The sequence below is a fragment of the Anolis carolinensis genome, chromosome 6, assembly GCF_035594765.1.
Source record: "Anolis carolinensis isolate JA03-04 chromosome 6, rAnoCar3.1.pri, whole genome shotgun sequence".
NCBI classification, from domain to species: Eukaryota; Metazoa; Chordata; class Lepidosauria; order Squamata; family Dactyloidae; genus Anolis; species Anolis carolinensis.
In genome coordinates, this window is record NC_085846.1 from 57,246,733 (window position 1) to 57,269,789 (window position 23,057).

The 23,057-nt window shown below is 40.7% G+C and overlaps 1 protein-coding gene across 3 annotated transcripts in view; it reads left to right on the forward strand.

The window, feature by feature from the left end:
* Positions 1-257: 257 nt before the first annotated feature.
* matcap2 (microtubule associated tyrosine carboxypeptidase 2) overlaps positions 258-23,057 on the forward strand; it is a 58,028-nt gene continuing 35,228 nt past the window's right edge. The window contains exons 1-3 of one of the 3 annotated variants that reach the window (XM_062958107.1): positions 258-637; positions 1,841-1,920; positions 14,392-14,451. In XM_062958107.1, the coding sequence (XP_062814177.1) occupies positions 1,893-1,920; positions 14,392-14,451 (88 nt within the window). In that variant the 5' untranslated portion in view covers positions 258-637; positions 1,841-1,892. Of the gene's footprint in view, positions 638-1,840; positions 1,921-14,391; positions 14,452-19,328; positions 19,557-23,057 lie in introns of those variants that run through there. The other 2 variants (XM_062958106.1, XM_003222326.4) reach the window with 2 other exon arrangements.

The window sequence follows — 23,057 nt, forward strand, 5'->3', positions numbered from 1 at the left end:
TTTTTTTTACTGTTCAAGCACCTTCTTTGGAAGAAAATGACCCAGTCTCACATTTTAACTAACATTTTTTGTTGGATAGTTTTTGAATCCTAAAGAAAGGGAAAATAATAGACAGAAACTTTGGCATCTACAATCTAACTTTACTCACCAAACACAGTAACTATTTTTCAATGACTTGTGATTCAGTAAAACCAGCTTAAAATTATACTGTTGTTAGTGTTTGTCTCAAGTAAAGCTAGTGGGATAAAATTCCACTATGACATCATAGAACCTTCAAAGCAATGTTCTAGAAAAGCAGGTACAGAGTGTCAGTTTAGATTTATAGTCAAAACCGGACCATCAATACCAGTTGAGGCGGGCCTTCAAGCCAACTGTAGAGGTGTAACTTCCAGAATGAGGGCTGTAAGCTTCGCCAAAGGCCTAACCTTTTGGTTTGAATGCAGTTAAATTTGGAAGGTCTTAAAGTATAGCAAAATAATTCATGTTTCAAAATAAGACTTTTAAACAGTTTTCAATCACTTGCCTTGGATATACACAAAAGAGCTGCGAGGAATAGAATGTATCTCAGCACTCCTCGAATTCATCACTGCTGCAAAATACTTTTTTTAATTTGATGAAATAATAATATTGTGCTCAGGTAAGTCAAATTTACTTTTAGATATTGATAAAAAAGAATCCTCCCCATATATATCCACACACATGCAGTCATGTTCATGAGGTCTGTTAAGTTCAGTGTTCTAAACATTTCAGTTGAAATGAGGCAGTCAGTTCCATCTTTTGGCAAAGTAAAAGGAGAATAAGCATGTGTTGTTATAGATTGCAGCTTAAAAGGTCAATCTCTTTTCTTTCTAGTTTACAATGTAATAAAATATATTCCTGGGCATTTCTTCTTTAACACAAAATCTCATACAGTAGAGTCTCACTTATCCAAGCCTCGCTTATCCAAGCTTCTGGATTATCCAAGCCATTTTTGTAGTCAATGTTTTCAATATATCGTGATATTTTGGTGCTAAACTCGTAAATACAGTAATTACAACATAACATTACTGCATATTGAACTACTTTTTCTGTCAAATTTGTTGTATAACATGATGCTTTGGTGCTTAATTTGTAAAATCATAACCTAATTTGATGTTTAATAGGCTTTTCCTTAATCCCTCCTTATTATCCAAGATATTCGCTTATCCAAGCTTCTGCCGGCCCGTTTAGCTTGGATAAGTGAGACTCTACTGTACTAGGTTGATGCAAAAAGAAATTGCAGTCTTCTGGAGACAACTTGAAAGCTTGTTTCAAAACACATCCAGAGGTGATACTTTTGTATTTCCATTTTCATGGGCAAACTTGTACATCTGTTTTTGCAACATGCTTAGAATAGCTAGTGAAACAGTGTTATCTACACTTCCCTTCTATCTATGTTTTGCTATTCATGTATGCTTAATGAATGTTTGCTATTCATGTATGCTTAATATAAATAAATAATTAAATAATTTGAGATTCTGGAGATAGCTGTTGTTACAAAGGTAAATTTGCTAAATTCTACTTTTTCTCAGGACACAGAACCAGTGTTTTAGACACTGGTTCCAGCCCACATTATGTAGCTTTGTAGAACCAGCCTCAGTTCAAGGCTTGCTTGCTATTTCCTGGAGACAACCTGCAACACCCTGCTGTAAACTCCAGACCTCTACCAACTTTTAATACTCCTTTAAAAAGGACACTTTCAACTGGAAAGGGGATTGAGTAGTAAAAGCCTTGGGGAAATGCCTTTCACTAGCAGAGGCTGTGTTAACTGATATATGCATGTACTATAATTGGATTGCAATGATTATTCATTCTCCCCTAGGGATGTACACAGCTGTTGGAGAGGAAAAAAACAAATTTGTGCAGAGCTAGTTATGATGGGAAGCAATAATGACTTACAAGGTGAACATCTCTCTATTTGGATTTAACTAACAAGGTTAAACTCTCACTCTCTCACTCTCTCTTTCCCTCTCTCTCTGGGATTTGGGGGCCAATACTATTGGCCTGGCAGGAAATCTGGAAGCTGCTTGAGAATATAGTTTGCAAAAAGGTGCTGAAGGATCATAGTGTAGAACAGTGATGGCCAACCTATGACACGCCATTTTTGCTGACATGCTGCTGCATGCAGATTGATTGAATGACTATGTCTTTTGTGGCCAAATTTGGTGTGATTTGGTCCAGTGTTTTTGTTGTTTACTCCATGGGAATTATGCACATTACATTTATATATATATATATATATATATAGTATATTATCATATTATTACTATTATATTATTATTATATTATTCATTATTCATGACTACATTGAAACTAGAATAGAGAGAAATCAGCGTGGAAACTGCAAGAGGTACCATAGATTGTTGTACATGCAGAGCCGGCCCTAGATAATTTTCAAGTATAAGCGAACAGAATTTTGGTGCCCCCTCCCGAATTTTGCCATCCCCCCCCCGAATTTTGCCACCCCCCAAAAAAACCAATAGCTCAAAAATAAAAGTATAGCAGAGTCTCACTTATCCAACGTTCTGGATTATCCAACACATTTTTGTAGTCAATGTTTTCAATATATCGTGATATTTTGGTGCTAAATTCGTAAATACAGTAATTACTACATAGCATTACTGCGTATTGAACTACTTTTTTCTGTCAAATTTGTTGTATAACATGATGTTTTGGTGCTTAATTTGTAAAATCATAACCTAAATTGATTTTTAATAGGCTTTTCCTTAATCCCTCCTTATTATCCAAGATATTCGCTTATCCAAGCTTCTGCCGGCCTGTTTATGTTGGATAAGTGAGACTCTACTGTATTGCTACATTCACACTTGCCTCAAACAGACAAGAACTCTTTCTCCCACCCTGGACATTATTCCACAGATAAATAAACCCCACTTGCCTTTCTTCCTGAATCCTACAGACCAGAAGTAGGGAACTTTATTTTTTGATTTTATTTTATTTTTACATTTTCCCCCTTTTTATTTTTTCTCTTTTTCTTTTGTCTTTTGGCATTGCCATGTTTCTTTTATCATATATATGTAAAACCTGAATAAATATTTTAAAAGAAGAAGAAGAAGAAGTGGTTTGATAAAGCTATATGAAGTTATCTGAACCAACTCTGTACCCACATATTCAACCATCAATAGCTTGAAAATATTTTTTCAATCCAAAAGGACATCATTTCACTAACCCACTGGAGACATGATAGTTACCTTTATGCAGGATGACTTGAAAGAAAAAAAGAGGAGAGACTTGAGAGAGAAAAAAGGACCTGTCCTAACAGATGACTATCCAGCCTCTGCTTTAAAAAAGCACCAGATAGGCAGATAAGCAGACTCCCAGGCAAGGAGATACAATTAAAACCCTCCCGACAGATGGCCATCCAGCCTCTGCTTTAAAAAAACACCAGATAAGCAAACTTCCCCAGATTCCCAAGCAAGGAGATACAATTAGAACCCTCCCAATAGATGGCCATCCAGCCTCTGCTTTAAAAAAGCACCAGATAAGCAGACTCCCAGGCAAGGAGATACAATTAGACCCCTCCCAATAGATGGCCATCCAGCCTCTGCTTTAAAAAAGCACCAGGGAAGGAAATTTCCTCAGACTCCCAGGCAAGGAGATACAATTAGACCCCTCCCAATAGATGGCCATCCAGCCTCTGCTTTAAAAAAGCACCAGGGAAGGAAATTTCCTCAGACTCCCAGGCAAGGAGATACAATTAGAACCCTCCCAATAGATGGCCATCCAGCCTCTGCTTTAAAAAAAACACCAGATGAGCAAATAAGGAGACTCCCAGGCAAGGAGATACAATTAGAATCCTCCCAATAGATGGCCATCCAGCCTCTGCTTTAAAAAAAAGCACCAGATAAGCAGATAAGCAGACTCCCAGGCAAGGAGATACAATTAGAACCCTCCCAATAGATGGCCATCCAGCCTCTGCTTTAAAATAGCACCAGATAAGCAGATAAGCAGACTCCCAGGCAAGGAGATACAATTAGAACCCTCCCAATAGATGGCCATCCAGCCTCTGCTTTAAAAAAGCACCAGATAAGCAGATAAACAGACTCCCAGGCAAGGAGATACAATTAGAACCCTCCCAATAGATGGCCATCCAGCCTCTGCTTTAAAAAAAAGCACCAGATAAGCAGATAAGCATACTCCCAGGCAAGGAGATACAATTAGAACCCTCCCAATAGATGGCCATCCAGCCTCTGCTTTAAAAAAAAGCACCAGATAAGCAGATAAGCAGACTCCCAGGCAAGAAGATACAATTAGACCCCTCCCAATAGATGGCCATCCAGCCTCTGCTTTAAAAAAAAGCACCAGATAAGCAGATAAGCAGACTCCCAGGCAAGGAGATACAATTAGAACCCTCCCAATAGATGGCCATCCAGCCTCTGCTTTAAAATAGCACCAGATAAGCAGATAAGCAGACTCCCAGGCAAGGAGATACAATTAGAACCCTCCCAATAGATGGCCATCCAGCCTCTGCTTTAAAATAGCACCAGATAAGCAGATAAGCAGACTCCCAGGCAAGGAGATACAATTAGAACCTTTACAACAGATGGCCATCCAGCCTCTGCTTTAAAAAAGCACCAGGGAAGCAGATAAGCAGACTCCCAGGCAAGGAGATACAATTAGAACCCTCCCAATAGATGGCCATCCAGCCTCTGCTTTAAAAAAACACCAGATGAGCAAATAAGGAGACTCCCAGGCAAGGAGATACAATTAGAACCCTCCCAATAGATGGCCATCCAGCCTCTGCTTTAAAAAAAAAAGCACCAGATAAGCAGATAAGCAGACTCCCAGGCAAGGAGATACAATTAGAACCCTCCCAATAGATGGCCATCCAGCCTCTGCTTTAAAAAAAAGCACCAGATAAGCAGATAAGCATACTCCCAGGGAAGGAGATACAATTAGAACCCTCCCAATAGATGGCCATCCAGCCTCTGCTTTAAAAAAAAGCACCAGATAAGCAGATAAGCAGACTCCCAGGCAAGGAGATACAATTAGACCCCTCCCAATAGATGGCCATCCAGCCTCTGCTTTAAAAAAGCACCAGATAAACAGATAAGAATACTCCCAGGCAAGGAGATACAATTAGAATCCTCCCAATAGATGGCCATCCAGCCTCTGCTTTAAAAAAGCACCAGATAAGTAGATAAGCAGACTCCCAGGCAAGGAGATACAATTCCCTATAGATGGCCATCCAACTTCTTTCTCCCACTCTGGACCTTCTACAGATATATAAACCCCACTTACTTAGCTTCCAACAGACCTCAAAACCTCTGAGGATGCCTGCCACAGGCCCCTGAGGGCGAGCGAAGGGCCTGGAGGCCGGGAGAAGGCCCCGTTGGGTGGATCCAGGCCTCGGAGGCCGGGAGAAGGCCCAGGAGGGCGGATCCAGGCCTCAGAGTTTGGAGAGAGAGAGAGAGAGAGAGAGAGAGAGAGAGAGAAGCAGGGAGGGGGGAGAGAGGAGAGAGAAGGGAAGAAAAAGCCATGCCTGCCGCTGCCGAACATGGAAGGCTTCAACTGAGGCCTATCGCATTAGCCGTCGACGGAGCCAGTGGTCCCCGCGGGGGGGGGGGGGGGGCGCTCAATGGCGCCCCTGGGGACCTGCGCCCCAAGCGGGGGCTTCATTGGCCTCCATATTGAACCGGCACTGTGTACATGGAAATAATGGTAGTAAATAGTTTTTGATTAATTGAATACAGTTATATATTACAATTATATATTTTTGTTATTTAAACTACATATATTGCAAAATTACAGTTTTTTTTCTTGAAGTGACACACCACCCAAGTCATGCTAGGTTTTTTGGTGAATTTTTACACACCAAGCACAAAAAGTTGCCCATCATTGGTGTAGGAAGTCTTCTGTAGGTCAAGTGACCAATTATCCTGTAATTGTATTAGACTCCTGTATTGATCTACAATTTCTTCCATACATTTCATTAACACTCAAGATCATATACAGGAGAGTCTCACTTATCCAACATAAACGGGCCAGCAGAACGTTGGATAAGCGAATATGTTGGATAATAAGGAGAGATTAAGGAAAAGCCTATTAAACATTAAATTAGGTTATGATTTTACAAATTAAGCACCAAAACATCATGTTATACCACAAATTTGACAGAAAAAGTAGTTCAATACACAGTAATGCTATGTAGTAATTACTGTGTTTACGAATTTAGCACCAAAATATCATGATATATTGAAAACATTGACTACAAAATGCGTTGGATAATCCAGAATGTTGGATAAGCGAGTGTTGGATAGGTGAGACCCCTACTGTATTTCATATATCATATACAGTGTTATTACTTCATTACGTTGTGGTTCACTTTTCGTGGACTCGCTTTTTTGCGTTTTTTTTTTAAAAAAACACTAAAATAATATTGTAATCATAAAAAATATTATTTACAGTTGGGTGCAGGTGTTGGGGTGGAGAAAGAGCCCAAACGGCAGCGGGAGGAAAAGGAAGCAGTGCCATGTTTCCCTTCCTCTTTCTTCCCTCCCTCTCTCTTTCTACTTCCTTCCTAAGGAGAAGCCTAGTGTCCCTACTTCGTGGATTTTCACTTATCGCAGATGGTCCTGGAACATAACCCTCGCAATAAGTAAGGGAACACTATTTCATTTACAATCAAGATGAGCCTGTACACGTTAGTTTGCTTTTTCCTCACCCCAGGCTTCTTCTCCCTCTGCCAGTTTCCCTCTTCCTAAAAGCTGGCAGATGGTATTGATAGCAGTCATGTTTCTGCAGGGAGACAGTGGCAAGTGGCCAGTGATTTTGGAAGCTTCCTTCCTTCCTCCCTCCCAAGATGCATTACAGCATGCCAAACAACTCCCTGTCCAACCACCTATTTACTCAAATCTAATGCTAATCTTTTTTGGCTAAATTACTTTGCCAAAATCAGGGTGCACATTAAATTTGCCTAATACACTAATCCTAGTGCTGAGCCAAATAAAAGCTGAGCTCTTGGTGGTGCAGTGGGTTAAATCCTTGTGCTGGCAGGACAGGATAACTTGAAGGTTGGGTTGCTGGCCTGAAGGTTGTTGGTTCGAATCCAACTTGGGGAGAGCGCAGATGACCTCCCTCTATCAGCATCAGCTCCATGTGGGGACATGAGAGATGCCTTTCACAAGGACGGTAAAAACATCCGGTAAAAACATTCTTTGGCAGAGAAGGCTCAAGACCTTATAAACCTATGGCCCCCATGATTTCATACCAATTAAAGTGGATTCATTCTACAGATTAGCTGCACCCCAAGGTTTTTTTTTTTCCCATTGCTGGAAGCTTTGGTGTACTGACACTTTTCTTCTTAAAGAAGGAATTCTAAGCGAGCTGTAACTGTAATGCACAACTTTTCTGGTCAAATTGCATAGAGTGCACTTTTTGCTGATGCATCTCACATTTGTCAGTGAATACGTTTGAGGGTTCTAAACATATCTGACCCTGGTGCAAGGGTGTGTTTGCCTCTCCCACCATCTTTCTCCAACTTTTCCCACCCCTTCCTCGTTCCACAGATTCTAGTCGAGCACAGCATGCCCTACCTACTGGTTACATTAAATACAAAATATTCTTTTTAATTCTGTATTGCAGCTTTTATGTTATATATAATGCAAATTAATTGTTTGGTTTGATATTATCCAGATTAGTGATGCCAAGCCACGCCACGCCACTAAAAATGTACAAAGTCTGTTTCACATTTATACCAAGTTTCTTGTCCTGTTGTGTTAAAAGCCTATGACTTGAAATTTACTTTATTTTAAATCAATGGATATATTTATGTAAAAGGTAAAGATTTCCCCTGACGTTAAGTCCAGTCGTAATCGTGCTCATCTCCATTTCTAAGCTGAAGAGCCGGCGTTATCCATAGACATCTCCAAGGTCATGTGGCTGGCATGACTGAATGGAGCGCCGTTACCTTCCCACTGGAGCGGTACCTATTGATCTACTCACATTTGCATGTTTTTGAACTGTTAGGTTGGCAGGAGCTGGGGCTAACAGCGGGAGCTCAATCTGCTCCCGGGATTTGAACCTGGGACCTTTTGGTCCGCAAGTTCAACAGCTCAGTGCTTTAACACACTGTGCCAGCAGGGACCCCTATATCTATGACAAAAGTCTGAAAGAGTATTTTAATGCTGCTGTTAAGCAGACTCAAGTTCTTGTGTCTTCATAGCTTTTCATCTGTTAGATTATTTTATTACACAATGAAGTAAAAATATTCAAATGCCGTGGTGGTCTTTTGTGGTGCTTTCTCTAATTTTAGCAATTTTATATATCAAATAATGGAGTTCAGAACTGTGATTTGAATCTCATTTGTAGCCATTTTGAGTCTCCTTTGTGGAGAGAAAAAGCAGGGCATAATAATGATGATGATGATGTTCATATCTCACTTTAAAAATTTTTTATTACCATAGAGTTTCACTTATCCAACATAAATGGGCCAGCAGTTGGATAAGTGAATATGTTGGATAATAAGGAGGGATTAAGGAAAAGCTTATTAAACATCAAATTAGGTTATGATTTTACAAATTAAGCACCAAAACATCATGTTATACAACAAATTTGACAGTTCAATACACAGTAATGTTATGTAGTAATTACTGTATTTACGAATTTAGCACCATAATATCGCAATGTATTGAAAACATTGACTACAAAAATGCGTTGGATAACCCAGAACATTGGATAAGCGAGTGTTGGATAAGTGAGACTCTACTGTATGTTTATTTATATCCCTTTTTTATCTCCATTAGGAGACTTAAAGTGGCTTAGACTAAAAGCATTTCAATACAACTTAAAATATACAAGTATACAAATATTAAAACAGAATTAAACAATAGTATTAAAACAATCCTGTTTTAAAATAAACATAATAATAATTTTGTGTTCTCAGTGTTATGAGATAGTTGAAAATGAACAGAAAGGGAAACTACAGCTGTGTGGCAAAATTGCTTTCATTTTAATCAAAACAGCTAGGCAACATTAAAGCAGCTGTTTCAAAAAACCATACTAAATATTTTATAATGAATTCATTTTCAGGCCATTGTTTTTTCATTCATTGGACAAAACCCAAAAGCTTTTGTTTGACTCGTGTACATTCTGGTGGTTATTTCAGTTTGAACATAGCTGTCTGAAAATTCATCATCTCTGTTTGGCAGTTAAAATTCATTCAACAAACCCTATTAGGAAATGTTATGTGCAATGACTTATACAGAGAAATATTTGAATTGCTTCCTTTGTTCACTCAGCTGTAGATTTTTAGTACCGTTATAACGGCAAAAATAAAGAAATGTTATACAAGTATGTTATTTCTCCATCTACATGGGGCCTCTTCTACACAGCCATATAATCCAGTTCAAAGCAGATAATCTGGATGTTATATGGCAGTGTAGATGGGGCCTGAGGGCTCTTCCACACAGCCATATCACCCAGAATATCAAGGCAGAATATCCCACAATATCTGCTTTAAACTTGGGGCCCTTCCACACAGCCATATAACCCAGAATACCAAGGCAGAATATCCCTTTGAATTGGGTTATCTGAGTCCACACTGCCATATAATCCAGTTCAGTGTGGATTTTACATAGCTGTGTGGAAGGGGCTTGAGTCTGTCATAATTCTTTTCCTGTTTTTTATTTTGCTTTAAAAATATTATATTTCAAGAACTACATATATATTGTCTCTATATGGGATATTTCCTGGTAAATAATGTTAATCCTGTTTTAGGATTATTTTAGAATTGGTAAATATTTTATCATACACAAACAATAAATTAATTAGAACTTGTATCTGTCAATCAATGCATCCATTATTTCAAAGTATTTTAAATACAATATAACCACATTTTTAATTGGTTAACGTTTAAGTCTCAACATTCTTAAGCTATTTAATACTTAGCAATATCCACATGGTATTGCTAATTCCTGGGTTTCCAGTTATTGAAAAATATTTCCTTCTCTTCATCATCTCTTTTTCCCCACGTTCGGTTAATGTTGCCATAGCAGCTCTTTAAAATGTTTCAATAATATTTTTAAGTGCTGGTAGTTTCCTATTGATAGCTATGAATATTTTGGCATTTGGAAAGAAATCCAGGTTCATTCCTAGTATTTATTTAATATTGTGTCTTATCATATTATCTTAATAAACAACATTTGGCCTTTCAGTGCCACAGCTTCATCCTATGAAATATTAGTCTTCTTAAACTGCCTTTCAAACTGTGGCTCCCAACCCCAAATTTTGGCACCCCAGTGTTGGGGTCCCCAAAAAACTGACAGCAGTAAAAGTTTACTGAATGTCACCTAGTGGTTGTTTTAGACATTTACACAAATCAGTTGTGCAGTGTTTAAGTGGACTCTGCAGAAGATCATTCAGCTTCATAAAAAGGATAATCAGTCGGTTTAGCAAGGCTTGTAAATGCTGATTTGTTACCAGCAAATGTTTGATTTGTGTGCCTATTTAATATATCTACTAGCTTGCGTACTTGGCGTTGCCCAGGTTATTTGAAAAAGTCAATTTTTAATTGTACAAAATGCATAAGATTGCGGGTAAACTACAACTCACATCATGCCAGGTTAACTCCAAAAAACTCCATCAGTATTTCAGTTTGTTATGTTGGGCATGTTTGCTGTAGATGCATCATTGGTGGGGTTCAGTGTGTTCTCTGGCTGTAGGGTAAACTACAACTCCCACTATGGTGAGTCAGTCCTCTCAAACCCCTCCAGTAGGTAATAAGTCATGGGGGTTCTGTGTGCCAAATTTGGTCCAGGTTCATCATCGGTGGAGGTCACAGTTTCTCTGGTTGTGGGTCAACTACAACCCACAGAAAAGATCAGTTCACCCCCACCCCCAAGTAATAAATTTTTGGCATATCAGATATGTTGCCAAGTTTGGTCCAGATCCATTGGTGTTGTTCACAGTGCTCTCTGGATGTAGGTGAACTACAACTCCCCAAATCAAGGGGAACTTTCCCTAAAGACCTCCAGTACTTTTTGCTGGTCATGAGAGCTCTATGTGCCACGTTTGCTCCAATTCCATCTTTAGTGGAGTTCAGAGTGCTCACTGATTGCAGGTGAACTATAAATCCTAGTACCTACAACTCCAAAATGTCCAGGCCAATTCCCTCAAAACCCACCAGTATTGAAATTTGGGCATATCAGGTATGTATGCCAAGTTTGGTCCAGATCCATCATTGTTTGGGTTCATAGTGCACTCTGGATGTAGGTAAACTACAACTCCTATAAATAGCTCTAAATATAGCCAGTAATTTTTTTCCTGGTCATGGGGGTTCTGTGTGCCAAGTTAATTCCAGGTCCATTCTTCAAGAAGGGAAAAAAGAACGACCCAAACAATTACCATCCGGTCAGCCTCACGTCGATACCAGGCAAGATTCTGGAAAAGATCGTTAAGGAAGTGGTCTGCGAACACTTAGAAACAAATGCAGTCATTGCTAATAGCCAACAAGGATTTACCAAAAACAAGTCATGCCAGACTAATCTGATCTCTTTTTTCGATAGAGTTACGAGTTGGGTCGATACAGGGAATGCTGTGGATGTAGCGTACCTGGATTTTAGTAAGGCCTTCGACAAAGTCCCCCACGACCTTCTGGCAAACAAACTAGTAAAATGTGGGCTAGACAAAACTACGGTTAGGTGGATCTGTAATTGGCTAAGCAAACGAACCCAAAGGGTGCTCACCAATGCGTCGTCTTCATCTTGGAAAGAAGTCACAAGTAGAGTGCTGCAGCGTTCCGTCCTGGGCCCGGTTCTGTTCAATATCTTTATTAACAACTTAGACGAAGGGTTAGAAGGCACGATCATCAAGTTTGCAGATGACACCAAACTGGGAGGGATAGCCAACATTCCAGAAGAAAAGAGCAGAATTCAAACGATATTAACAGACTAGAGAGATGGGGCGAAACTAACAAAATGAAGTTCAACAGGGACAAATACAAGATACTTCACTTTGGCAGAAAAAATGGAATGCAAAGATACAGAATGGGGGACGCCTGGCTCGACAGTACGTGTGAAAAAGATCTTGGAGTCCTTGTGGACAACAAGTTAAACATGAGCCAACAATGTGATGTGGCTGCTAAAAAAGCCAATGGGATTCTGGCCTGCATCAATAGGGGTATAGCGTCTAGATCCAGGGAAGGTATGCTACCCCTCTATTCTGCCTTGGTCAGACCACACCTGGAATACTGTGTCCAATTCTGGGCACCGCAGTTGAAAGGAGATGTTGACAAGCTGGAATGTGTCCAGAGGAGGGCAACTAAAATAATCAAAGTTCTGGAGAACAAGCCCTATGAGGAGCGGCTTAAAGAACTGGGCATTTTTAGCCTGCAGAAGAGAAGGCTGAGAGGAGACATGATAGCCATGTACAAATACGTGAAGGGAAGTCATAGGGAGGAGGGAGCAAGCTTGTTTTCTGCTGCCCTGCAGACTAGGACGCGGAACAATGGCTTCAAACTACAGGAAAGGAGATTTCGCCTGAACATCAGGAAGAACTTCCTCACTGTGAGAGCTGTTCTACAGTGGAACTCTCTCCCCCGGGCTGTGGTGGAGGCTCCTTCTTTGGAGGCTTTTAAACAGAGGCTGGATGGCCATCTGTCGGTGGTGCTTTGAATGTGATTTCCTGCTTCTTGGCAGGGGGTTGGACTGGATGGCTCATGAGGTCTCTTCCAACTCTACTATTCTATGATTCTATGATCATTGTTGGTGAAGTTCAGAGTGCTCTTAGATTGCAGGTGGACTATACATCCCAGTACCTACAACTTCTATAAATCATGGTGAATTCTCCCCAAACGTCTCTAGCATGATCAGTTGCTGATCAATTCCTCTGTTTGCTGTGTACCATAAAAAAAAGAATAGGAAAGGGAAAGGGTTATGGGAGAGGCAGTGGGCAGGGTAGTGAAAATTCCACACCAATGGAGAGAGTAAGAAACACTGGGATGTCTGTGGTGGAGGAAAAACAGAAAATCTAGGATGAAATTGTCCCCATATAAAAGCCTTCACTTGGGTGGTGAGCAGTATGGTGTTTGCAGAGGACATTGGCAGGGCTCTTGTACATGTTCACGGCACTCTCTATAACCTGTAATGTCATTGGAGGGAGGGCCATTGGTGTCTCCTGTGCAGTGGCAACTATAGCTGTTTGTGGAGGCAGGAGCTTGTCTGTGTAAGTGGACAGCCCCGTCATACACACACATACATATTTTACTTTTATTATGTGTATAGATATACCTTGGTCATGTAAAAATATATTGGGTGGAAAGGGGTTGTCGTGAGAAAAGTTTAGGAAGCCCTTCTCTAGATGGCCCAACTGCAGCTATGTATGTTTACGCAGAACAAGCAAGCTGAAACAGCTGCCTGCAGAATCCCTTACTGAGCATGTTTGAAGAGCAAAACTGAAAGAAAAGGGGAGCACATTAGCATGACTCATCAGCTATTCCGGCATGCTGAAATAGCATAGATCTAAAAGCTCTGCCACCAAAATAGAAATCATTAAAAAAAAAAAGACCTGAGGCTGTCAAAAGAAAAAAAAATCCCAAGATAAATTTTGGAAGTGATGTCTAGAAGGTTCAAAATGTTTTTGTTTACTTATCAAGGCTTGCTTGACCCAGTTGTTTAATCTCACATGTGAATATCATTTGTTTGGAATTAAAAGTTTACTGAAAAACGTTGAACTGCTCTTCTTTTCCCTGCTAAAGAAGTAAAGCCCAGGAACTCATCTACTTTAACCCCTTCTATACTGTCCTTCTAGGACAGTGGTTCTCAACCTGTGAGTCCCCAGATGTTTTGGCCTTCAACTTCCAGAAATCCTAACAGCTGGTAAACTGGCTGGGATTGTAGTTGTAGGCCAAAACACCCGGGGACCCACAGGTTGTGAACCACTGTTCTAGGATCTGATCCCAGATTATCTGTTTATCCCAGATTATCTGATAGTGGAGACGCATATAATCCAGTTCAAAGCCGATAACTTGGGATCAGATCCTGGGATATAAGGACAGTGTAGAAGGGGCCTTTTTTAACTAAGGAATATTTGTATTTATGTCCAAATATCCAACCAGTAAGAATGACAGGGTTGTTGGACATGTTGGACAGTGACTTGGAAGAACAAGTCTAAAATGCTTACTGAACTGTAAAATTAATTGAATCTTCAATCAGTTATGTTTTCTTAACCTGAACGCCTTCACAGGGTTGTTGTAAGGAACAAATGGAAGAGGGCCAAGCCATGGTCATCCCTTTGAGTACTCTGGAGGAAAGATAGGATCCAAAAGTGACAAAACGTTGTAGTAAATATTTGCTCATGTTACACTAGGAAAGTTGCATAATATTATCTGATACTATTTGGCCCTCTCCTTCTCTTTAGGTGCTTTATCCATGCCTGGGAGATCTCCAAAGTACAAAGCTGCTTCTAGAAAGAAAAAAGGTATCTATGATTGACTGATGACAAAACATTTGTGGAGCAAAATTGAGATCCGACGCGTGCTGCCCAACTGTTCCAGTTCTGGCAGGAATGGTCTGAATTAATCCCCTCTCGTCACACATTTTCAACTACTTTTAAAATGTTCTAGTCTCTCTCTCCTCCTCCACACTGCCATACAATCCAGTTCAATGTGGATTTTATACAGCTGTGTGGAAAAGGCCTGAGCAAAATCATACTTCTCTTACCCTGACTCCCAACATTCCAACAGCCAGGCTTTGAATCTGCAAGGCCATTCAATGCTAATTAAGGCGGCCAATTGCAATGTTCACACTTGCCTCAAACAGACAAGAGTTCTTTCTCCCACCCTGGATATTCCACAGATATATAAACCCCACTTGCCTAGTTTCTAATAGACCTCACAACCTCTGAGGACGTCTGCCATAGATGTGGTGAAACGTCAAGAGAGAATGCTTCTGGAATGTGGCTATACAGCCCAGAAAACTCACAGCAACCCAGTTATTCCGGCCATGAAAGCCTTCGACAACACATTCCCTATCATTGGTTGAAATGACAGTACTGTTTCATTATCTCAGTGGTTCCCAAACTTATTTGGCCCACTGCCTCCTTTCCAGAAAAAATATTACTCAGGGCTCCCTGGAAAGGGGGTGTGGCTTAGAGGGGTGGGCGTGGCTCCTGCTCAAGAGGGCGGGACTGAGCCTCTCCCCTAGTCCAAGATGCAAGGCTGGGAGGGGGAGATGGGCAGGGCCACAAATGGGCAGCCAGGACTGGGATGGGCGGAGTTACGAGCTCTGAGGCAGGGCTGAGCTTCTATCCCTGTCCTGCGGCGCCTGCCAGGACACAAGGGGTGGGGCTAGAGGAGGGGGTGTGGCCTCTTCCCAAGTGCCTGACGGAGCTGAACCTCTATACCCCGCCCCCATGTTCTAACAGGCGCCTCACGGGAGGTATACAGAGGCTCAGCCGTGTCTCGCGCTCTTGGGAAGAGGCCCCGCCCCCACCCTTAGCCCTGCCCTTTAGTCTTAAAAGGCCTCTCAGGAGAGGTATAGAGGCTCAGCCCTGTCTCGGGCTCTTGGAAGGAGGCCCCGCCCCTTCCCTAGCTCCGCCCTCTAACAAGCACCTCCGGAGAGGTATAGATTCTCAGCCCTGTCTCGGGCTCTTGGAAGAAGCCACGCCCACTCCTCTAGCTCCACCCCCTGTGTCCTAACAGGCGCCTCAGGTGCTCAGCCCTCTCTCCGGAACTTGGGAAGAGGCTCCACCCCTCCCCTGGCCTCACCCCGTGTCCTAATAGGTGCCATCACCACCCCCCAGGATCGCTGCAGCACCCACCAGGGAACGGTAGAACCCACTTTGGGAATCGTTGGATTATCTGGATGGAGGCCACTAGGTGATGCTAGAGAGAGAAAGATAGTCCATCTTATGGGGGGAGTTGTTGGAAGAAAACCATTTCCCCCGTTTGTGCTGGTCATTCCCACTCCCCATATCATAAACAACAGTTGTTTTCATGATGGGGGCATGGATCAGAGGATTAACAGGAAAACAGGGAAATTGTTTTCCTCCTTCATCCCACCCTCCACCCCCCATAAAATGGACTATGTTTCCCTCTCTTACACCCCCTAGTGGCCTCTGCCCGGGTAATCGACAATATGGAAATGACATTGGCTTTATTTCTTATTTATTTATATCTCACTTTATCTCTCTATACGGAGACTCAAAGAGGCTCAAATCAAAAACATTACAACTTAAAATATACAAATATGCAATAATAAAATAGTATATCATTATATATTATTATATATTGCCAGTAATAATGATATCTAATATATTAGTATTACTATATTACAGTATTATTATATTATTAGTATTGCATGGTATTACATTATAATATTATTATTATTATATGCATATACAATATATTATATTATTAGCATTGCAAAATATGAGTGGGTTGCTGTGAGTCTTTCTGGCTGTATGGCCATGTTCCAGAAGCTTTCTCTCCTGACGTTTTGCCCACAACTGTGGCAGGCATCCTCAGAGGTTGTGAGGTATGTTGGAAATAAAGCAAGGGATGTTTATATATCTGTGTAAGGTCCAGGGTGGGAGAAAGAACTTGTCTTTTGGAGGCAGGTGTGGATGTCGTAATTAACCTTGATTACCATTTGATGGCCCTGCGGCTCAAAGTCTGGTTTCTTTCTGTCTGGGAGAATCCTTTGTTGGGAGGTGTTAGCTGTCCCTGGTTGTTTCATGTCTGGAATTTCTTTTTTCAGTGTGTTGTTCTTTATTTACTGTTCTGATTTCAGAGTTTTCTTTAATACTGGTAGCCAGATTTTATTCATTTTCATGGTTTCCTCTTTCCTGTTGAAACTGTTCACATGCTTGTGGATTTCAATGGCTTCTCTGTGTAGTCTGACATGATAGTTGTTAGAGTGGTCCAGTATTTCTGTCTTCTCAAACAATATGCAGTGTCCAGGTTGGTTCATCAAGTGCTCTCCTATGGCTGACCTCTCTGGTTGAGTTAGTCTGCAGTGCCTTTCATGTTCCTTGATTCGTGTTTGGGCAATGCTGCATTTGATGGTCTCTATATAGACCTACGTATGTCCCTATACACAATATTAGCATTATATATTACTATATTGTACCATACCACTATAAAAAAGGTAAAAGTCTTCCCCTGACGATAAGTCCAGTTGTGACTGATTCTGGGGGTTCGTGCTCATCTCCATTTCTAAGCCAAAGAACCGGCATTGTCCGTAAACACCTCCAAGGTCATGTGGCCGGCATGACTGCATGGAGCGCCGTTACCTTCCCACCGAAGCAGTACCTATTGATCTACTCACATTTGCATGTTTTCGAACTGCTAGGTTGGCAGGAGCTGGAGCTACCAGCGGGTGCTCATTCCGCTCCCGGGATTTGAACCTGGGACCTTTCGGTCCGCCATATACTATATATACATAATATTATATATAATTTGAGGATTAATTTTGTAGGCTGATTCATCTGCCCACTCAACAATAGGATGCCTGGCCATAATTACTTGCACTTTATTGATTATTTTAGCCATGAAACTACCTTTCCCATGTGATGTCTTTTGCACTTTGGCCCAGATCTGTTTTTAGCCTCCCGTTTTTAATATTTTATGCAGTATATTGATTTTTATGACTGGTATTACTGATGTTGATGTCTTATTGATGTGAAAAATTGTTTTTACTGTTTTATTGCTGTGATTGTACTTTTATGTCGGGCATGGCCCCATGTAAGCCGCTCCGAGTCCCTCCAGGGAGATGGGGCGGGGTATAAAAATAAAGTTATTATTATTATTATATAATATACTATGCTGCAATATTATTAGTAATATTACATGTAACATACAATAGACAATTATTATATATTATTGTATTGTACTACAGTAGAGTCTCACTTATCCAACATAAACGGGCCGGCAGAATGTTGGATAAGCGAATATGTTGGATAATAAGGAGGGATTAAGGAAAAGCCTATTAAACATCAAATTAGGTTATGATTTTACAAATTAAGCACCAAAACATCATGTTATACAACAAATTTGACCAAAAATGTAGTTCAATACACAGTAATGCTATGTAGTAATTACTGTATTTACGAATTTAGCACCAAAATATCATCATATATTGAAAACATTGACTACAAAAATGTGTTGGATAATCCAGAACGTTGGATAAGCGAGACTCTACTGTATATTATTATACAATACACTAGCTGTGCCCGGCCACGCGTTGCTGTGGCGAAGTATGGTGGTATGGGAAATGAAGTATTGAGGAATTGGTGGTAGTTAAGGTAAAGGGTAAAGGTTTTCCCCTGACATTAAGTCCAGTCGTGTCTGACTCTGGGGGTTGGTGCTCATCTCCATTTCAAAGTCGAAGAGCCAGCATTGTCCGTAGACACCTCTAAGGTCATGTGACCGGCATGACTGCATTATATGGCAGTGTGGAGTCAAGATAATCCAGTTCAAAGCAGATAATATAAGATTCTAAATGGGTTATATAGCTGTGTGGAAGGGCCGTGAGTCTACACTGCCATATAATCCAGTGCAAATTAGATAATCTGTGGAAGAGGCCTAAGTGAAGCCTAACTCTGCCTGTCCCCTGGGCTGAGTCGGTTGCTAGGAGACCAAGTGGGTGGAGCTTAGCCTTCTAACTGGCAGCAATTGGATAAAAACAATTATTCCTCTCCCTCTAATTAGGACTTTATTTTTCTTTTCTTTTTGTTGTATCAACCTAGAGCCGTGGAAGATGGGTTGCGTTGTCAAATTTCGAGGTTGGGGGGCCTGTAGTTTTGTTGTTTTGTCCGCTGCCCTGATGCCATCACTCTTTTATATATATATAGATATAATAACAAGGTGTTTGAAAAAGAACTCCCTATTCACCATTTAAATTAAATAGTGAATAGGGAGTTCTTTTTCAAACACCCTGTACACTACCAGTATATTATACTAAGGCTTGAGACCAACATCATCTGGAAGGCCGGGCTGCCCATTCTGATCTAAAATGTCTGTGGTTGTAGGGTGCCTTCAATTTGTTGCCAACTGATGGCAACCCTAGGGCAAAATAATTTGCCTTTGTTTTTCTTCCCCTCAAGCTGAGAGAGTATATGGCTTTTCCCAGGTTGCCCTATGGGTTACCGTTCCAAACCAGCGGAGATTCGAACTCTGTCCCTCTAGAGCTGTAGTCCAGCGCTCTAACCACTACACCATGCTAACAATGAAGCGCGGGTGCATTCTTCCAACTTCTAAGAAAAGCAGACCACCTCCTGCTCGTCGTTCTGAGGCTGGTTCCATTCTGCCAAATTGCGCAGCCGCAGTTGAGAGCGAGCTGTGGTGGGCGGGGATTGGCGGGTGTCCTAGCAACGGAGAGAACCGCTCTGGGGCGGCTGCCTCCAAGGAGGGAGCTAGTAGTAGTACAGAGCCTGGCAAGCCTAGTGGTCGTAACCACTCCATCCTCCCTTTCCATCACAACTGGGCAGTGCCATCTTTGGGGCAAAAAGTAAAAAGGGGAAGGAGAGACAGACACAGAAACGGCTCTGATCACGAATGATGCTGGAGTCAATTTGTGTCACTGGTGAGTACAGCTCTTCTTTCTTGCCTCTCATCCCTCAAGGGGTTTTCTTTGGCCATTAGATTACAGGCCCCATCCCACTAAGGCCCCTTCCACACAGCCATATAACCCAGAATGTCTAGACAGATCATCCACAATATCTGCTTTGAACTGGGTTATCTGAGTCCATACTGCTATATAATCCAGTTTAAAGCAGATAATGTGGGGTTTTATAACCTGTGTGGAAGGGCCCTAGGCACCTTCTACACTCCCATATAATCCAGTTCAAATTTGGCTTCAGAAACTGGATTGTATGGCAGTGTAGATGGGGCCTCTAGAGTCATGCAGACCAAGTGTTTTGTTTTTCACTGTGTTAAACCCATCTGCCTCAATGACAGACATTAGTTGAGTGGATAATTTTGTTTCTTCCTGCCTGCTTCTTTTTTCTCTCCCTTATCATAATTATTATTATTACTATTACATTTATTTATATAATGTTTTTTTCTCACGAAGAGACCCAAAGGGATTAAAATACAGTAGAGTCTTGCTTATCCAAGCCTCACTTATCCAAGCCTCTGGATAATCCAAGCCATTTTTGTAGTCAATATTTTCAATATATTGTGATATTCTGGTGCTAAATTCGTAAATACAGTAATTACAACATAACATTACTGCGTATTGAATTACTTTTTCTGTCCAATTTGTTGTATAACATGATGTTTTGGTGCTTAATTTGTAAAATCATAACCTAATTTGATGTTTAATAGGCTTTTCCTTAGTCCCTCCTTATTATCCAAGATATTCGCTTATCCAAGCTTCTGCCAGCCCGTTTAGCTTGGATAAGTGAGACTCTACTGTAATACAATGCACAATTTAAAACCTGAAGCCTATAAAGACTAGAACCATGAGGAGAGGCAGGGAGCAAGTTATGATTATTATTATAGATTATTTTATATTGTAAACATTTAAATAGAACTAAACCTAGTATTATTTTTAAAATGAATAATTGAAGCTGTTAAAAGTGTTACAACTGTTTTAAAAGACACCACGGTGCTTATTATTATATTAACTTGGGTACTCAGCGATGTATTTTTTGTTTTTGGATATTATGAATGGACCCATTAGAATTTGCTGTAGATCCATTTATTATTTGTTTATTTCCAACATTTATACCCCGCTCTTCTCACCCAGGGGGACTCAGGGCGGCTTACAACAATTGGCAACATTTAATGCCAAGAACATAATAATAAAACAGTACATATCAATTAAAACTATAAAAATACATCATTAAAATACATTATACATATTTAATATGGCAAATCATTGTTCAAACAAAGAAGCAAATACTTAAGCTTAGATGGGGATTTGTTTTGAACTCCATCTTTCTCCTTTTTAATAGATGTTGATCAGGCACACAGCCAATACTTTTCTGATGTGTTACCAAGTTTTGTTGGGTACCATTAGTCTTTCTCCTTAACAGCCATTGACTTGGATCCCATTCCATGGTGATTCTTGTGACTGTCATAAGCTGTGAGAAATAACTGAAGCACTTTCCATGCTCCAAGCATGTAGCCTTTGGATGTGGGTGAAGCTACAGCAAATCCCATCATCCAAGGTCCATCCTCCCACAAACCTTACCAGGACATAAAGTGGGTCATTTGCGGGTCTGTGTGCCAAGTTTGATCTATATCCATGGCTGATGGGTTTTCAGTAGTTTCTGGATGTGGGTGAAAGTACTGCAAATCCCATTGTTCATTGCCCAGCCTCCCTCAAACCTCACTAGGACATAAAGTGAGTTGTGGGGGGAAGGGGAGTTGTGTGTCAAGTTTGGTCCATATCCTTGGCTAATGGGTTTTTAGTAGTTTCTGTGGGTGAAGTTACTGCAAACCCCATCATTCATGTCCCATCCTCCCCCAAACCTGATCTAGATGTAAAGTGGGTCATGGGGAGTCTGTGTGTCAAGTTTGATCCATATCCATGGCTGATGAGTTTTCAGTAGTTTCTGGATGTGGGTGAAGCTACTGCAAATCCTATCGTTCATTGCTCACTCTCCCTCAAACCTCAATAGGACATAAAGTGTGTCATGGGGGATCTGTGTCCCAAGTTTGATTGAGATCCATGGCTGATGAGGTTCGGGATTTGTGGTAATCTATGGAAGTTGGTGATGGTACAGCAAATCCCATCGTCCATGGTCCATCCTCCATCCTCCCCCAAACTTCAACAGGTTGTAAAGTGGGTCATGGGAGGGTCCGTGTCCCAAATTTGGTCCAGGTCCATCATTGGTGGGGGTCGCAGTGGTCTCTGGAAGTGGGAGCTAATAGGAAGTCTTTAAGAAACATATGCACACGCATACATACAAGCACTGACTTTTATTACTATTTATAGGTTTCTGGATGTGGGTGAAGGTACTGCAAATCCCATTGTTCATTACCCCACCTTATCTCTCCTGAAGGAGTAGATTCAGTGAAATCAATGGGAAATAGTCACAACTGAAATCTTTTGGGTTCCGTAATGGAATGAGAAGATGCCATTACAGCAACAATTATTTGTTCCTTTGGTCCCCAATGGTCTCCTGAGCCCCAAGTGTCTCTTGGCTTAATTAAAAATGTAGTTCAGTTGTGTTTAAAGCAGAGCGTCTACTCTAGACAGATCAACATTAGCCCTTTTTCCCCTTCCAAAACAGAGGATCTTTTTGTCTATGAAATCATTTTTGTAACATAAAACAAATGCTATTAAAGCAACTATTTTCTTTTTTCTAGTACAGTCTTAAGTTTGACAAAGAGATGGACTTACAAAACATTGTCTGTTGTATATTTGAAGGTGCATTTCTCCCTTTCTAGATTTGGGTTGCCAGGATTTATAGCTGGCCCTTCATAGTCGCAGATTCTGCATCCACAGATTCAATCATCAGTTTGAATTTCCCCCTACAAACCCTAGGAATGCCATTTTATTGTACCACTGTATAGTAGTAGTAGTAGTAGTAATAATAATAATAATAATAATAATAATAATAATAATAATAATAATTTTATTTCTTACCCGTCTCTCCTTGTGGCTCGAGATGGGTTACAACATTGCTAAACGCATATAGTTGTCTAAGACATTCTATAAAATACATATATTAAAACATACTTCTACAAAATACATACTAAAATATACAATATCAAGATTAAACATAAAACACAAATTTAAAATTCCTGATTCAAACTGGCTGGGACTTGAGCATCTATGAGTTTTAGTATCCACAGGGGTTTTTAAACCAAGCCTCAGTGGATACTAAGGTCCCATATGTAGCCATATTTCTTATGGTGTCATATGACCTCCAAGTTGCTGTTGTTGTTGTTGTTGTTGTTGTTTTCTCCATTAACATCCGTAGTATGGATTCATGTAGAATTAACTACATGCTCAATGATTCTGCTTTTAGGAAACCTCTTGTGCACTTTGTCCCTGACCGGTTTCATGCAGAGACATGAGAGAAGCCTTCCACAGGATGGTAAAACATCAAACATCCGGGCGTCCCCTGGG